This window comes from Clavelina lepadiformis, chromosome 5, assembly GCF_947623445.1.
Source record: "Clavelina lepadiformis chromosome 5, kaClaLepa1.1, whole genome shotgun sequence".
Classification (NCBI taxonomy): domain Eukaryota; kingdom Metazoa; phylum Chordata; class Ascidiacea; order Aplousobranchia; family Clavelinidae; genus Clavelina; species Clavelina lepadiformis.
In genome coordinates, this window is record NC_135244.1 from 15,708,877 (window position 1) to 15,727,050 (window position 18,174).

The 18,174-nt window shown below is 35.5% G+C and overlaps 2 protein-coding genes across 3 annotated transcripts; both read left to right on the forward strand.

The window, feature by feature from the left end:
• The first annotated feature begins 1,805 nt into the window (after positions 1 to 1,805).
• LOC143461157 (uncharacterized) lies at positions 1,806 to 5,875 on the forward strand. Of its 2 annotated transcripts, XM_076958966.1 has the most exons (4): positions 1,806 to 2,368; positions 2,474 to 2,639; positions 4,373 to 5,110; positions 5,202 to 5,351. In XM_076958966.1, the coding sequence occupies exons 1-4, from the start codon at positions 1,857 to 1,859 to the stop codon at positions 5,217 to 5,219; spliced, it is 1,434 nt and encodes a 477-aa protein (XP_076815081.1). In that variant the 5' UTR covers positions 1,806 to 1,856; the 3' UTR covers positions 5,220 to 5,351. The 2 variants fall into 2 exon arrangements, with proteins under 2 accessions (XP_076815081.1, XP_076815080.1); XM_076958965.1 differs by having other exon boundaries at positions 4,373 to 5,875.
• A 2,522-nt stretch (positions 5,876 to 8,397) lies between these two features.
• On the forward strand, positions 8,398 to 12,655 carry LOC143461158 (uncharacterized). The gene is made up of 2 exons (XM_076958968.1): positions 8,398 to 8,559; positions 10,273 to 12,655. Exons 1-2 carry the CDS (start codon positions 8,542 to 8,544, stop codon positions 10,738 to 10,740), a joined length of 486 nt encoding a protein of 161 aa, XP_076815083.1. The 5' UTR covers positions 8,398 to 8,541; the 3' UTR covers positions 10,741 to 12,655.
• The last annotated feature ends 5,519 nt before the right edge of the window (positions 12,656 to 18,174 follow it).

Here is an 18,174-nt window from a genome sequence, read left to right on the forward strand (position 1 = left end):
CGGACTTAAAGCTGCGAAATAAATATTTTAATACAAAAATAATTGAACGAAATATTTTAGGTAAAAAGAAAATTGACTATAAGTATACAACAAAGTGCAGACGCCCCATGTCATAATGTGAGTGCATCGGTGGTGAGTGCATCGATATATAACGATGCTTGTCAGTTTTGCATGGAATCATTTAACTGCTGATGCAAGGATGTGTGCGAGAATCTTTGCAACAGTACAGCCATGTTGCTTTAAAATTGATAAAGGTCGAAAAAACTAACATTAGTTAATTAGCCTGTATAGTGTAAACATAGGACAGTGGACATGTTTCTGTTCAAATGCCAACTGAATATTTGATCATAAAGCTGAAAGTTTTCGCCACTGCTAAAATCACAACATGAGTGTTACAACGTTGCAGGAGGTGACGCAAATTGCAGCCAGCAAACCAGGCTCCAGTTCACTGTGTGGGCATACCATCTGCATGAGTTCAACTTCAATAAGCCAACTTTCACTATATACTTTAGTCAATCGCTACTGTAATGCAAATAAAGATTTCAGTTTAGCGACTAAAGAATTTTAAGCAATCGAAAAGGTTTATGATTACATTTGCTGTTTTTTTTGTTTTCATGAAATATTTTTGCAAAATTTCAGCTTTATTACTAACTTTTTCTAGTTCATTAGCATGGCAGCAGCCGATACAAAAAATTTCAGCTTGTAAGTTACTTTTTAGTCTAATTTCTGGACACTTTTTAATCTATCGCAATCAAAAGAAGATTATGAAGAAGCAGAAAGAATAATTCTGATTACTGATGATGCTTTTGATTTTTGATTTATTAGCAAAAGAAGGAGTTTTAGTGACCGGTTTAAAGCATAGTATGAAAGATTACTCTATGCAAGAAAATATCTTGAGATGAATAGAGCAAAAATTACTGAATAAGTAGAAGTAAAAACAAAAGTATAAATAGGATTTTGAGGTTGCTCATGCACATTCCAAGAAATATATTTGTATTGATTAATAAGCAGGATCTTTTGGCTTTAGCAGAAAAAGAAACAAGAAATAAGAAAAAGAATGCAATTTTAAGAAATCGATGATATCATTGGGCAGTATAGGCACCATATGAGAGCAAAAATAAACATAGCGAAATAGTAAGAACGTATGACAAAGATTTTGAGGAAAGAAAGTACAAAGTTACAAGTTACAAAGTTATAAAAATATTTCAAAAATGGTAATTCAATTAGAAATTGTTGTCTTTTGATTATGTAGTAAGCTCACAAAAGAATTTTCGCCTTTCGTTAAGATAATTCAACAGAATATTTATAAATCAATACTTCTAAATTGTTTAATTACGGACAAATTACCACATAAAAAATTATTTCATTGCAAAATGTCAAAAAATCAATGCAATGTATTTTCTATGGTCTAAGCTGGCAATGCAGCACAGCTTAAAACAAATGAGAATTGCCATAAAATCATGCAAAGCAAGTACTTTCATCAGTTGGTCCACTTTTGAAGGATGGTTCGTTAAAAATCTAAACTTCAATTTTTTAAAACACAATTTATAGGGCCACATACAGTTTTGCAAACTCAGCGGCCTAATTATTCGACTTTCAAACCGACATAAAATGTTTGATTTGGTCGAAGAGGAAATTTCTCATTTTAACTGTGAAAATAATACTCAATCCATAAATAGAGAAATAGCAAAAACATAATTTACTAAAGTATTAAAGGATCAGTGTAAAAATATTAATGAGAAGCGTAACCTTATATCTATTATTATTATTAAACTCTCAGATTTTTTATGTTTTAAGGTTGAAATAAGTTTGCAAGTCTAGCAAAACCCACTGTTTTAGTGGTTGCTATATATACCATGGCCAAAATTTGCAGTTTATCTTATATAAAACGTCATGTAATTAAACTCACTCTATTCATCGTGATTCTCTGCTTGGTTTTGGAGTATTTGTACATAATGGAAAAGTTTTCTGGAACATTTCGAGTTGGCAAAGTATCAAAAGATATATCGGAATCTCTGCTATCATCATCGCTAACCGTATCAACACACGAAAACACTTCGCTACTAAAGTCGGAGGAATCACCAATTCATTTTTTCCCGACGCAGGGGTTTACAAACACTCATTCTATTCTGAAGAAGCCAACAGCGACTGTTTTTCCTCCAGCTGCATCCAGCTCTAACATGCATCATTCTAGCAAAATATATTTAAACTGCTCTACATGGAGAAAGCCTTTACATAACGTATCGGCTTTATCATCACAGATTACACTAGCTCCTGACAGATTCCTGTATCCTGGGTTAATCTGGGGACCAAACAATCAGGTTATTGGTTTATTCCAATCCATATATGTCGCTATTCGCCTCAACAGGTAAGTAATATTGCTGTTATAAGATAGTTAACTGCCGCAAAAACTTGAACGTAATTCAAATAGAGCGTGCCAGTACGTAAACCACACGTTGTTTTCTTTCTGTAGAACTTTGGTTGTACCACTTTTCCAAACACATAACACACAGGGCAAAATACAAAACGTGCCAGATTATCAGCGAATTGACGTGGATCATTTGTGTTCGTTTGTATCTTGCATATCAATTGAAGATTTCCGTAAGAAGTGTAGCGGATCAATGGATGTTGTGTTTCAGGTAAATGACTACATATTTATTCGAAGCGGCTTGTGCACATCAACGTAGTGTGGAAATGGCAACAAGTTAATACACTGTTAATAAACTGACGAAACTTCAAACGTGGAAAACTTTATTTCGCTTATTGCTGATACTTATTTTGTAAAATTTGCACCCGAGGCAAAATTCGACCGAGTAAAGCAAACATATCAAACTTTATGGCTGTTCTCCAACCGCATGCGGCCCTTATGGACTTAAACTGCGGCACGTGACATCTCCTGTCTTCATATATTTATCAAAATTTACATTTAACAGCATTTCAACAGTTGTGGACCAAATTTCATTTCTAAAGTACGTGTAAGTAACGTCAATATTTTGGAGGCCGTCAACACATTGCTTAATACAAAGTCCACATACGCTTTTACCAAATAAGTGTATTTGTTGTACCAGCCCTTTGTGTCAAGGGTATCTTTTTAAATCAAAACTACTGTAACGCAATAATTTAAAGTTCAATTTAGTTGCAGTTATCCAATAAAACAACAAAAGTATTTTAAATATCTCATATAGGTTTTCCAAAATATTGCATTTTTTATTTAGCTGCATGTATGAGAAAATTGCAGATTCTTTACTATTTTGCCACGATGTAAAGTGAAAAATGCAGTCTTTATAAAACCACGTATTGCAATAGCGGCACATAAATGTATTGAGCAGTTTGACATACCAGAAGGAAAGAAACGTGTTTGACTATTTAGATGTTTTTCTTAGTGTTCTGATATAACAGGTTTAGTTTTTGTATTGTTTTGATCAGACGTGTTTTCCTTTTTCAACGTGTTCTGTCACTTGTAACGTTTTATTTTTCAATGGCATCAGACTGCAACCACACGTATACATAGGGTTCGGGTGTGGGAAATTACAACTTCATAACTCTCCGTAATTCTTTTATTGACAGGAAAAATCATCTTGCTCGTTATATGTCATGCACATACGTTGCACCCTTATGTGTATTTATACATTTATATAATTCGCGACGTATGTAACGAGAATGAAATTGTTTTAAAGAGTAGACCATGCTGTGCAAGTGTATACTGTACATGTAAAGAACGATCAAGCAAAGGAGTCAAAAAATTAAATGCGCATCTTTCGAGGATTGCTGGTCTATAAACAGACTTGCTTCTTTACAATGATTTTTAAGAAAAGATAATCACTAATTGGACCAAAAAGCTTGGACTTTCTTAAACTTACAGTTGACTGCAATTTGTACTAATTTTGGATCTAAAAACAGCATGGCATCGTCTTTCATCATTTGATTCATCATGTGTCTTTTTGCGTAAAAATGATGTGTTCTATAAACTTACGGACAAGTTGATGAAAAATCACACAGTCATTAACTATTAATGAACGTGATGTATGCACAAACAATCTTAATTTGTTCAGACACATGTTAATAGTGGTGGTGTAAAGTAACAATAGACATAGAACAGGCTAAAACTGCTCTATCCGTTATCAATAATATAATTGTATCAATAATGTAATTTGTGCTTAATTTTCTCAAATTTGAATCCGAAAATGTTTATTTTGAACAAAAGTTTAACATTAGCTCTTTATGGACGTTACTGCCTTTAGTTAGAACATTTTACTCCCTTTTCAAGTTACCTGGTAAAGTTTTATTTGATGGAGGAAGTTTATTTTTCTAACTTCATTTGTATGGCAAAACTTGAGTATAATGGAAATTTTTTATTTCGTATATGTTTCAGGCAATGCCATCCAAAATGCGTGACGTAAAAAAGTTCCAGAGAGACACACAAATGCATATTATTATGAAGGAAGAACACAAATTGTCCGATAATTTTGTTGGAAACAGTCTGCAAATCTCGGCCTCTGAAAATTGGTTACCTTCAAATCAACAAGTAATTAGAAGTACTTTCAATACCACGGCACCATGTGCTTTGTTTGCTAATGCTTTTAAGCCTTTGACGTTAACGTCAATGGGCCAAATTGCCATACCATTGGATAAAAATTATACAAAAGTTCGACAAATCAAAGATGATAGACTTTACATGGCCATCGTCGATTCTGTACGGCGACCGGAATGTATCACACAACTTGCAGACGCATATATTGATGCTAACATAGGAACTGATGAGTTTGTCGCAGTACATTGGAGATACGACAAAAATGATTGGCTTCGAGTGTTTCGTGGTCTAAAAAAATACGAGCTTTGTGAGGTCGTCACCAACATCACACCGGAAGACGTAGCGCGAGCAATTATCAATAATCTACCATTGCTACATGACAAGAATGAAATGCATTCACAGAATATAAGCGCTGCTGTGTCGGTCTATATTGCCACACCACCAAGTTTAAAAGAATTCAAATTGGAAATCTTTAATCATTTAGAAAACCTTGATCCTCGCATTAAAAGAGTTTCTCTTGACCTTGACGTCTATCTAAGCAAAAGTGTGTTTAATAAATGTTGGAACAGCACTGGCTGGGTAAGCCTACCTGATATACTATCTCTTATCGAGATGGAAATAATGAGAAAGAGTAAATATTTCTTCTATTCTTATGAATCTACTTGGTCAGAAAACATTCGACCGTTAAGATGGAAGAGATCAGAAGGGAAAATACAAAGATTATTTGAGGCTTCAATACTTGACTTATCCAAAACTGTAATGAAAAAGAGAAAGAAGAGAAATTGACTCTTACATCTTAAAAAATAATCAAAAATTTCTTGTTGTTTTTGGACGTTGCATTACCGATGTAATGTCCAAATTAGCATTGTTGTTTATTCAAAGTATATTATTTCAGTGATAATGATTTATATGATTTTGTGTCGCCTAAAACTCCAAATAGCTTTGTCAATGCATGTCTAGACTCGTTTTAAAAAAATCAAGTTTATAAACCTGTCATGTAATTGTAAATATTGCAAAACCATTTTGAAAATTGGCATATGGATCGTGCAACGGCAATCACAGAAAAGCCCGTTTGAATGCCGGTTTTGACGTTTGGCTTGCTGTTTCGTGATTGGAATCTATCAAATTACGTTTGAAAAAACCCTCCAATCAAATTATGAAAACAAAAAAAAATTTGCAAAGTTGCGATACAATTAAACACTTTGCTATTTTTGCGGCGTTGGCGTTCCATACAGCGCTATTAACTCTCTTTTTCCTTTTTCCACAACCGTAAGCACAGCATTGAGTTCCCATTTTATCCATGTTTTATATAGATTACAAAATTGACAAAGAAATCTCACAATTTAGTGTTGGATCTAACAGCTTAAAAGCCCTATAAAAGCCCTATAAAAGCCCTATAAAAGCCCTTAAAAGCCCTACGCACTTACATTGAGTTTTCAATTCGTTTGTCTTTAATGTTTCATTTTCAGTGTGAACTGTAGCGGACTTAAAGCTGCGAAATAAATATTTTAATACAAAAATAATTGAACGAAATATTTTAGGTAAAAAGAAAATTGACTATAAGTATACAACAAAGTGCAGACGCCCCATGTCATAATGTGAGTGCATCGGTGGTGAGTGCATCGATATATCACAATGCTTGTCAGTTTTGCATAGAATCATTTAACTGCTGATGCAAGGATGTGTGCGAGAATCTTTGCAACAGTACAGCCATGTTGCTTTAAAATTGATAAAGGTCGAAAAAACTAACATTAGTTAATTAGCCTGTATAGTGTAAACATAGGACAGTGGACATGTTTCTGTTCAAATGTCAACTGAATATTTGATCATAAAGCTGAAAGTTTTCGCCACTGCTAAAATCACAACATGAGTGTTACAAGGTTGCAGGAGGTGACGCAAATTGCAGCTAGCAAACCAGGCTCCAGTTCACTGTGTGGGCATACCATCTGCATGAGTTCAACTTCAATAAGCCAACTTTCACTATATACTTTAGTCAATCGCTACTGTAATGCAAATAAAGATTTCAGTTTAGCGACTAAAGAATTTTAAGCAATCGAAAAGGTTTATGATTACATTTGCTGTTTTTTTTGTTTTCATGAAATATTTTTGCAAAATTTCAGCTTTATTACTAACTTTTTCTAGTTCATTAGCATGGCAGCAGCCGATACAAAACATTTCAGCTTGTAAGTTACTTTTTAGTCTAATTTCTGGACACTTTTTAATCCATCGCAATCAAAAGAAGATTATGAAGAAGCAGAAAGAATAATTCTGATTACTGATGATGCTTTTGACTTTTGATTTATTAGCAAAATGATGGAGTTTTAGTGACAGATTTAAAGCATAGTATGAAAGATTACACTATGCAAGAAAGTATCTTGAGACGAATAGAGCAAAAATTACTGAATAAGTAGAAGTAAAAACAAAAGTATAAATAGGATTTTGAGGTTGCTCATGCACATTCCAAGGAAAAGATTTGTATTGACTGATGAGCGGGATCTTTTACCTTTAGCGGAAAAAGAAACAAGAAACAAGAAATAAGAACACGAAGGCAATTTTAAGAAATCGATGATATCATTGGGCAGTATAGGCACCATATGAGAGCAAAAATAAACATAGCGAAGTAGTAAGAACGTATGACAAAGATTTTGAGGAAAGAAAGTACAAAATTTAAGTATAAAATATTTCAAAAATGGTAATTCAATTAGAAATACTTGTCTTTAGAAATACTTGTAGTAAGCTCACAAAAGAATTTTCGCCTTTTGTTAAGATAATTCAACAGAATATTTATAGATCTAAACTTTTAAATTGTTTAATTACGGACAAATTGCCACATAAAAAATTATTTCATTGCAAAATGTCAAAAAATCAATGCACTGTGTTTTCTATGGTCTAAGCTGGCAATGCAGCACAGCTTAAAACAAATGAGAATTGCTATAAAATCATACAAAGCAAGTACTTTCATCAGTTGGTCCAATTTTGAAGGATGGCTCGTTAAAAATCTAAACTTCAATTTTTTAAAACACAATTCATAGGGCCACATACAGTTTTGCAAACTCAGCGGCCTAATTATTCGACTTTCAAACCGACATAAAATGTTTGATTTGGTCGAAGAGGAAATTTCTCATTTTAACTGTGAAAATAACACTCAATCAATAAATAGAGAAATAGCAAAAACACAATTTACTAAAGTATTAAAGGATCAGTATAAAAATATTAATGAGAAGCGTAACCATATATCTATTATTATTAAGCTTTCAGTTTTTATATGTTTTAAGGTTGGAATAAGTTTGCAAGTCTCGCCAAACCCAATGTTTTAGTTAGTATAGTGGTTGCTACATCTGCCATGGATAAAAATTACACTTTATCTTACATAAAACGTAATGTAATTAAAATCACTCTACTCATCGTGATTCTCTGTTCGGTTTTGGGGTATTTTTCCATAATGAAAAAGACTTCTGGAACAATTCGAGTTGTTTTTCCTCCAGCTGCATCCAGCTCTAACATGTATCCTTCTAGCAAAATAAAAATAATCTGCTCTACATGGAGAAAGCCATTACGAAACGTATCGGCTTTATCATCACAGATTACACTAGCTCCTGACAGATTCCTGTATCCTGGGTTAATTTTTGGACCAAACAATCAGATTATTGGTTTATTTCAATCCATATATGTCGCTATTCGCCTCAACAGGAAAGTAATACTGCTGTAATAAGATAGGTTAAGTGCCGCAAAAACTTGAACGTAATTCAAATAGAGCATGTCAGTACGTAAACCACACGTGCTCGTAGACGATATTGAGATTGTGAAATAAGGAACCTGGTTGTGACATAAAGCGGAAAACTAAATTGTTTTCTTTCTGTAGAATTTTGGTTGTACCACGTTTCGGTACACATTACACAGAGGGCGAAATACAAAGCGTACCAGATTATCAACGAATTGACGTGGATCATTTGTGTTCGTTTGTATCTTGCATATCAGTTGAAGATTTCCATAAAAAGTGTCACGGATCAATGGATGTTGTGTTTCAGGTAAATGACTACATATTTATTCGAGGCGGCTTGTGGGCGCAATAAGCGACGTTAATATACTGACGAAACTTCAAACGTGGAAAAATTGAAACTATATTTCGCTTATTGCTGATACTTATTTTGTAAAATTTGCACCCGTGGCGAAGATCGGCGGAGTGAAGCAAACATATCAAACTTTATGGCTGTTCTCCAACCGCATGCGGCCCTTATGGACTTAAACTGCGGCACGTGACATCTCCTGTCTTTATATATTTATCAAAATTTACATTTAACAGCATTTCAACAGTTGTGGACCAAATTTCATTTATAAAGTATGTGTAAGTAACGTCAATATTTTGGAGGCTGTCAACACATTGCTTAATACAAAGTCCACATACGCAAAGTCCAAGTAAGTGTTTTTGTTGTACCAGCCCCTTGTGTCAAGGGTATCTTTTTAAATCAAAACTACTGCAACGCAATAATTTAAAATTCAATTTAGTTGCAATTATCCAATAATACAACAAAAGCATTTTAAATATGTCATATAGGTTTTCTAAAAAACGCATTTTTTATTTAGGCGCATGTATGAGAAAATTGCAGATTCTTTACTATCTTGCCACGATGTAAAGTGAATAAAAGTGGTCTTTTTAAAACCACGTATTGCAATACCGGCACATTAATGTTTTGAGCAGTTTGACATACCAGAAGGAAAGAAACGTGTTTGACTGTTTAGATGTTTTTTTTAGTGTTCTGATATAACAGGTTTACTTTCTGTATTGTGTTGATCCGACGTGTTTTCTTTTTTCATTGTGTTCTGTCACTTGTAACGTTTTATTTTTCAATGGTATTAGACTGCAATCACACGTATACATAGGGTTCGCGTGTGGGAAATTACAACTTCATAATTCTTTGTAATTCTTTAATTGACAGGAAAACTCATCTTGTTCGTTATATGTCATGCACATACGTTGCACCCTTATGTGTGTTTATACATTTATATAATTCGCGACGTATGTAACGAGCATGAAATTGTTTTGAAGAATAGATCATGCTGTGCAAGCTAGTGTATACATGTAAAGAACGATCAAGCAAATGAGTCAAAAAATTAAATGCGTACCTTTCGAGGACAGCTGGTCTATAAACATACTTGCTTCTGTATAATGATTTTCAAAAAAAGATAATCACCAATGGGACCAAAAAGCTTGGACATTCTTGAACTTAAAATTGGCTGCAATTTGTACTAATTTTGGATCTAAAAACAGCATGGCATCGTCTGTCATCATTTGCTTCATCATGTGTCTTATTGCGTAAAAATGATGTGTTCTATAAAGTTATGGACAAGTTAATGAAAAACCACACAGTAATTAACTATTAATGAACGCGTTGTATGCACAAACAATCTTAATTTGTTCAGTCACATGTTAATAGTGGTGGTTTAAGGTAACAATATACATGAAACAGACTAAAACTGGTCTATCCGTTATCAATAGAATAATTGTATCAAAAATGTAATTTTTGCTTAATTTTCTCAAATTTGAAGCCGAAATTGTTTATTTCGGACAAAAGTTTAAAATTAGCCCTTTATGGGTGTTACTTCCTTTAGTTCGAAAATTTTACTCCCTTTTCAAATTGCTTGGTAAAGTTTTATTTGATGGAGGAAGTTTATTTTGCTAATTTAATTTGTATGGCAAAACTTGACTATAATGGAAATTTTTTATTTCGTATATGTTTCAGGCAATGTTATCCAAAATGCGTGATGTAGAAAAGTTCCAGAGAGACACACAAATGCATATTATTATGAACGAAAAATACAAATTGTCCGACTATTTTGTTGGAAACAGTCTGCAATCATCAGAGAAACGTACAAACAAAGCAAATATACCGTTCTATCCCTGTTGCAATAACACGGCCTCTGAAAATTGGTTATCTTCAAATCAACAAGTAATTAGAAGTATTTTCAATACCACGGCACCATGTGCTTTGTTTGCTAATGCCTTTAAGCCTTTGACGTTAACGTCAATTGGCCAAATTGCCATACCATTGGATAAAAACTATACAACAGTTCAACAAATCAAAGATGATAGACTTTACATGGCTATCGTCGATTCTGTACAGCGACCGAAATGTATCACACAACTTGCAGACGCATATATTGATGCTAACATAGGAACTGATGAGTTTGTCGCAGTACATTGGAAATAAGACACAGATGATTGGTTTCGAGAGTTCCGTAATCAAAAAAAATACGAGCTTTGTGAGGTCATCACCAACATCACGTCGGAAGACGTAGCGCGAGCAATTATCAATAATCTACCATTGCTACATGACAAGAACGAAATGCGCTCACAGAATATAAGCGCTGCTGTGTCGGTCTATATTGCCACCCCACCAAGTTTGAAAGAATTCAAATTGGAAATCTTTGATCATTTAGAAAACCTTGATCCTCGCATTAAAAAAGTTCCTCTTGACCTCGTCGTCTATCCAAGCAAAAGTGTGTTTAATAAATGTTGGAACAGCACTGGCTGGGTAAGCCTACTCGATATACTATCTCTTACCGAGATGAAAATAATGAGAAAGAGTAAATATTTCTTCTATTCTCATCTTTCTACTTGGTCAGACAACATTCGACCGTTAAGATGGAAGAGATCAGAAGGGAAAATACAAAGATTATTTGAGGCTTCAATACTTGACTTATCCAAAACTGTTATGAAAAAGAGAAACAAGAGAAACTGACTCTTACATCTTAAAAAAATAATCGAAAAGTTCTTGTTGTTTTTGGACGTTGCATTACGGATGTAACGCCCAAATTAGCATTGTTGTTTATTCAAATTATATGATTTAAGTGATAATGATTTATATGATTTTGTGTCGTCCAAAACTCCAGATAGCTTTGTCAATGCATGTCTAGCCTCGTGGTAATTCCCTTTTCTTATGTTGAATTCCTTTCTTTAGATCTGGTGAGCCTTAACTGGCTTTGCTACCATGTGCTTGTTGACGCCCAGTTTCTTTGTGTTATATCTGGTAGCACATCAGTTTAATCCCAGCCAATTTAGTATATGTATTGCAGTTGTTAGCCTGACTTGCTTAAGTGATTGTTTTCATGCAGTATGATTAGTTAGTTGCCAGTAAACCTGTTGTGATGCCTATATTTGTTAGCTACGTGATTGACATCTAATTTACTAGTATTGCCGATTAAGGTACCTGTGCGTAATAAGGCCCGGTCCCTAATAAGGCCCATTGCTCATATTTCGCAAACCCGTGCAAATAAAAGAAAAATTTTATCCCTATATAAAAACTAATATAAATTCATGATGGTTTACCAGATTTCATCCTTGTCACGTGATCAACCGATTCGCTAGAGTACAACAAAAATTTGATATTTGCAGTTAAGGTGGTTTTGTTAATTTTGAAAAAAAGTAAGTGAGAATTTGGCCGGTTAAATGAACTGTTGTCAGCCGGCTAAAGTTTTCATGTAACAACCAACTTAGTATTGAAAAGGATAATGCACTTTTTTTTGCAAAAATTTTTCTGATAATAAAAATGTGACATTTTTTTCGTGGATGCCACATGCGCCTAATAAGGCTCATGCAATATGCTTGATGGTTGAAGATGGTTAATCCCCCCCAAAAAAGAAAAAAGGTCTTTGCTACAAAATATGCCAGAAAAAGTACCAAAAATTGCTCAAATAATTTTGAACTGCCCAAAAATTGCCTATTTAATGACGGTTAGGGGTGCCGGTGACCCCCCCCCCTTCTGCACCTATGCTGATGGGTCACATTCCTTTAAGTTTTCAACCCACGTTTGTTGGTCGTTGTCTTACGCAAATCGGTGGTTGCTGTCTTGTTTTATTTGCTTAATACGATTTTTCAGCAATGTTTTGAATCAAAATATTCACAAAATTGGTGGGCCTTATTAGGAGCCTATGCTCCTAATAAGGCCCATTTTTTGGAATTTTTAATTTCTTTATAAAATTTTTTTTGGGGGGTTGTCAGGTATTGTGGTTTTAATATGTTGTAGTCATATACCCTCACTAATACAATACGATTTTTCAGTCTATTCTCATTTGTGGTTCTTGAGTTATTTTCAAAAAAGTGTTAGGTGGGCCTTAATTGGTACACGTACCCTTATTGCTATTGTGTGCAGGCTCACAGGGTAGTGATCATTTCCTTACTTTGGCCTTGTTTGTACTTTCAGATAAGTAATATTACCCCAGGTTTTGTACTTAGAAACCGCACACACACCCCACATCCATACACGACCACAGATTTGTAACTGTTCTGTTCGTCTGTTCAAGTGATCATTTCTTTCTAGCCGTTCAGTGTAAGACTTTCAAGAAATATTTGTGCATTTCTGATATCCAGGGTAGGGTGAAATTCAAGCCTTGCTAACCCGAAGGACACCCCTTAGGTCAGGGGTCGGCAACCTTTTGCTAGTCACGGGCCAAATGTCGAGTGTACAACTCTTTGGCGGGCCGGAATTTTCATTAATACTATAATTCACACTCACTTGAGTATATTACATTACATTGCTGCAATCTCAATCATGCCAATCACAAAAAGAACAAAATTTATGTATTCACACTTCAACAACACAGTATTAATGTGACACTTGATGCTGCTTGCTTTGTGGAAGTTTTTCAACATCTGGTGACAAGTCAGATGAAGCAAGAACCAGAACATTTTCTAAATGGGCGTCGGAAATTCGGGATCTTAGCTTGCTCTTCGTGAATTTCATTGTTGAAATCATTTGTTCACATGTGTACGTGCTACCAAACATCGATGCCATTTCTTTTGCATTGTTGGTCAAGCTAGGATAAAGACCACTTTCAAGAAGGTACTTTTTGTAAAAGTCAAGCAGCGATATGCCCTTTGTATGAAATTTTGCCTTAAATTCGTCACTGCATTGCATTTCAATAAGGTCCATTTGAAATTTTTCGGGAATGGTATTGGCGTCCACATCAAACGGAGTACTGAATTTATTTTGTAGAGAACGAATGTCGGCAAAGCGTGAGGAAAACTCAGTAATTAAATTTCGTATCACAGTGACAAATGTAGTGTTGCTACTAGGTTTGCTTTCCTCCAGTATAGGAAAGTGAACATAATTTTCTTTGTCCAGTTGACATTCCCAGAGTCGCAGTTTTGTTTCAAATGCGAGAATGTGCCTCCACATCTCATGTATCAGTTGTTTTTTCCCCTGAAGTTGCAAATTCAATTTGTTCAGATGTGACGTTAAATCTACTAAGAAAGCAAGATTAGATACCCATTCTGGATTACGAAATTCTGTGGCATTAATGCTTTTATTTTCAAGGAACGTTGCTATTTCATTTCTCAGCTCATACACTCGTGCAAGCATAGCTCCTCGACTTAGCCAGCGAACTTCGCAGAAATACAGGGCATCACCATATTGATTCTCTGCTTCTGGTAACATCTGGCGAAACTGTCGGTGATTCCGTTTGTGAGACAAAATCATATTCACAGCTTTCACCACTGTGTCCATAACACTCTTCAAGTTTGTTGTCTTGGCGCACAACGCCTCCTGGTGAATTAAACAGTGTACCTTTGAGATTTTGTCATTGCGTCCGAGATCTTCCAAGTGTTTTTGAAGCAGAGCAACGGCACCTTTATTTTTACCGATCATTGCAGGAGCTCCGTCGGTTGTTACCGACACCAATTTTGACAGATCGAGGTTCAAACTGTTAGTGCACTGCAACAGTGCCTTCAGAATATCTGCTCCTGTTGTAGTGCCCTTCATATAGGAACTAACTCAACAAAATCTTCAAAAATATCAAAATTTGAGCTGACTCCACGAACGAATACCGCAAGCTGAGCTGTGTCCGTTGTATCAGTGCTCTCGTCAATAGCAATTGAAAAGTATTGCAAATTTTTTAGACAATCTTGTTGGCGAGTTTTTACATCCTGTGACATTTCTTCGATTCGTCGGGTGACAGTTGTTGCAGAAAGGCTAACATCGGAGAATAATTTTTTTTTCTCCGGGCATATGACTTTGACAACGGCCATCAAACAGTCTTTCACGTAATCACCATCAGTGAAAGGTTTCATGTTTTTTGCAATTACTTTGGCGACCTCATAGCTTGCCTGAGTGTTTTTTCTGATTCAGTGTTTTGCTTTTGAAATATACTTTACTGATTTTCTAAGCAGAGTTTAAGACGGTTAATTTTGTCTTTTCTCGTTTGGCCTCTGTACTCCGAATACTTCGAATGCTTTGTGTCATAATGACGCTTAATATTAAATTCCTTGTTTACAGAAACAGACTGATTGCAAATTAAGCACGTGGGTTTACCAAAGTGTAGTATGGAAAAGTACTTTTCCGTCCATTCTTCATTAAAACCTCGGCACTCATCATCAACCTTTCGACGTTTCGCTAACATCCTAAATTATAACAAACTTTAGGTTAAAGCTCGTGTACGTCTCTCTTTGTATCTATAACGACTAGTCTAGTCTACTCTACAGACAATCTCGTACTTATTACGAGATACTAGTCTACCGCCTTCTCACCAGATTTATGGCGTAACAATAGACTAGTACGACGTACTTATGGCGTAACAATACCACAATTTTTTCAAACACTGCTAACACTGCAGTTTGAAACTCAATAAGACACGGCGGGCCGTATTCTTGTGATAACTAATTAATATATCTCGGGCCGGACGATTTCGCATGGCGGGCCGGATCCGGCCCGCGGGCCTTAGGTTGCCGACCCCTGCCTTAGGTGATCAGCATTTATAAATTTGCCCGTTACATACCCCTCGGGGAGGCTTAGATGGGAATTGCTGTAAATAGAATTATCAAGTTGTTGTGAATAGTACGTTTGGGCACTCCTTAACAACCAGGGCTTTGGTGCAGGCATAAATGTTAAATTGCTCCAGTTCCGGTCCGGAGCTCTTTTTTATCATAAATTAGCTCCAGCTCCAGCTCCGGAGCTCCTTAATACCACTGCTCCGGCTGCATTGAGGTTTAAGGATAAACGCTCAATTTGGAAAATCTAGCGTTTCAAAATAATCACAAAGTAACACAATCAATGAACACAAAATATTTGATTCTGCACAAACGTGTTCAAAAACCATTCATACGAAGGAATAATATTCCGAAGTCCAAGTAATATTATCAAGTCTTTTTTCATCGAGCATCTTAAATCTTATGAAATAGATCAGAGCCGGAGCTATTTTTCAAACAAGTGGCTCCAGCTCCATTTGAAATTCTCGTAGAACTCCGGCTCCAGCTCCAGCTCAGTTGAAAATGCACGGCTTCGGGGCTCTGACTCCTTGTTCCGGCTCCGGCTCCAAAGCCCTGTTAACAACATATCTTACCAAAACGCATCCAAAACACTTACGACGGCGTCAGACGTTGTTGGTTAACAAGTATTGATCATCTTCTTGGTAGGGAAAATTGCGCAAAACTGCATCCATTCGTTCGTTGACCCTCCTTAAGTCACCATTTAATTCTGAGATTGTGTTACCAGTGCGCTCTTGATACGCTTTTGATTCACGTTCCATATCTTGCAGTTTTCTTAGAATGACAGGCACATCTGCAGAAGAAGGTATGGCTGGAAATAGGGTTGAATCAATTCCACGCCAACAGATGAGTTAATGTGGAAAATAGCCTTAAGAATTAAAATCTTTAAAACCTCGACGGGATCATCACCTGAATTGAAGCGAGGTGGTGTCATCATCGGATTGAAAGCCACATACGGTTAATGAAGCTTGAAATCTTTGCAGTGGCGGTAGATCCTGGTTCGCTCGCCAATTTGTTACAGATTTTCTTTTGCCAGGCACGTTTTCTACCACTTTCACGGCCCACTCGAAACCAGTATGATACAAACCAGGGTGATACAACATTATAAGTAACACTAACGAAATAAACAAAGCGTGGGAAAACACATTTGAAATAAATAAATAAACAACCATGCGAAATATTATTTCGCCACGTATGTTTAAAACATCCACTCTGAAGAACAAACGGGATTTTGACAAGGCAGGAGCACCTGACACCAGGTGGCCTTACCGAGAGAATAAATTGAGGAAGTCTTTAACAGTAAACAAAACGTATTTCAATGTTTGTTTCACTTATAGATCTAAAGCAAGTACAGTATAGTGTTTGTTGACGTGTCAAGAACTCTTTTTGGCTAATGTTACCCCAGCACAGCCACAAAGATCTTCACCGACACTACATTTAATATTTACGCAGCAGAGATTCCACAGTCAACTTGCCTCAAACAGCCCTGGGTTTACAAGGTGGAGTGCCCTGGGGCCAAGCTTTGACGGGGGCACTTTTAGTTGGGTTAAATTTCAGTTTAATTTAAACCCATAATCGCCAAGTTCAGCTTTATAAACTTTATCAAAATATTTTATTACAAGACTAACCAGCTGTTGTTACAGTATATGGTTAAGATTTGACAACAACATAAAATGATAGCGTCGGACCAAAAATAATGAAATACAGGTAAACATTGTCAAACTACGTTACTATGTAAAACTGTGTAGTTTGTAAATTAGCATAAAATTATACTGTAGAATGTAAATAACAGACCCTTTAAACTGTTTTAAGATTTTAACATTTTTTTAGGGAGAAGGCTTTTTATGCCTGAAAAAACTCTTTAAAAGCGCCTTAAAATGAAATATATCCTCATATTTACCCGTACCGTATTTGGCAATTCATGGAGAACAATTTATTTAGCCCATTCAACGATTTTGTAACGCCGTGTCCACCTAAGATTCTTTCTTGATTCAGACACGTTTTCTAATAAACGTTCTATTAAGGAGGTACCGTGGCCGTATTCTCATGTCTTAATTAATTTTGTATTATACTTTCTTTCAACATCTGTACTGGAAAATATGGATAATCTGTGTTTTCAACTCTACTGTAAACAGTCGGCAACTCTGTAACAAGAAAATTGAACCCACTTTAAATTTGTTGCAAGTTCCGTTTTTCACCAATAAATTTGGCCAATAAAATGGTTGTTGCACAAAAGTTAATATTAATCAAACAATTATAATTTTTACTACAGCGACTTGTTCACAAAACACAAGAGCTATACTTATTCAGTAAGCAAAGCTGTTTTTCCTTGATTGTTGTTGTGTTTGCAGGTTCAGAAATATTTGCCGCTTCCAAATGGGTCAGAACTGAGAAGCGCTTTAGCTATTTTGGCATCCCAAAGATTTAATAACTCAAATTACTTACAGTACTGTGCAAATTGGGACAAGAATATTTTTAAGTTTATCTTTCGGAAGATTCGTCAGATCACCGGTAGTAAGCGGTTAATTTTCTCCAAAATGTTTCGCTTGTCCTGTTATAATTGTCTATTATGTGACATATGGTGAATCACCGCCTTTATGTAATCACTTGTGCCGAACTTTGTTTGTGAAAGCATTTGAGCCTAGTAGAGTTCATTTTTTGCAGCAAGTTTTTGATGTTCCTGAAAATTTTTTCATTATTTCTGCAAGGATATTACTCCAAGAAAGCGATCTCAAATTGTTGCATTAAGGAAGCATATCAGTCTATCCGTCAGAGCTATTGGGGAAAGATTGGGCATTGCAAAATCAAGAGTAGGGAGGATAGAAAAGGTGGCTAAAAGTGGTGATGACATCAACATCCACCGTCGTGGAAGATGTGGAAGAAA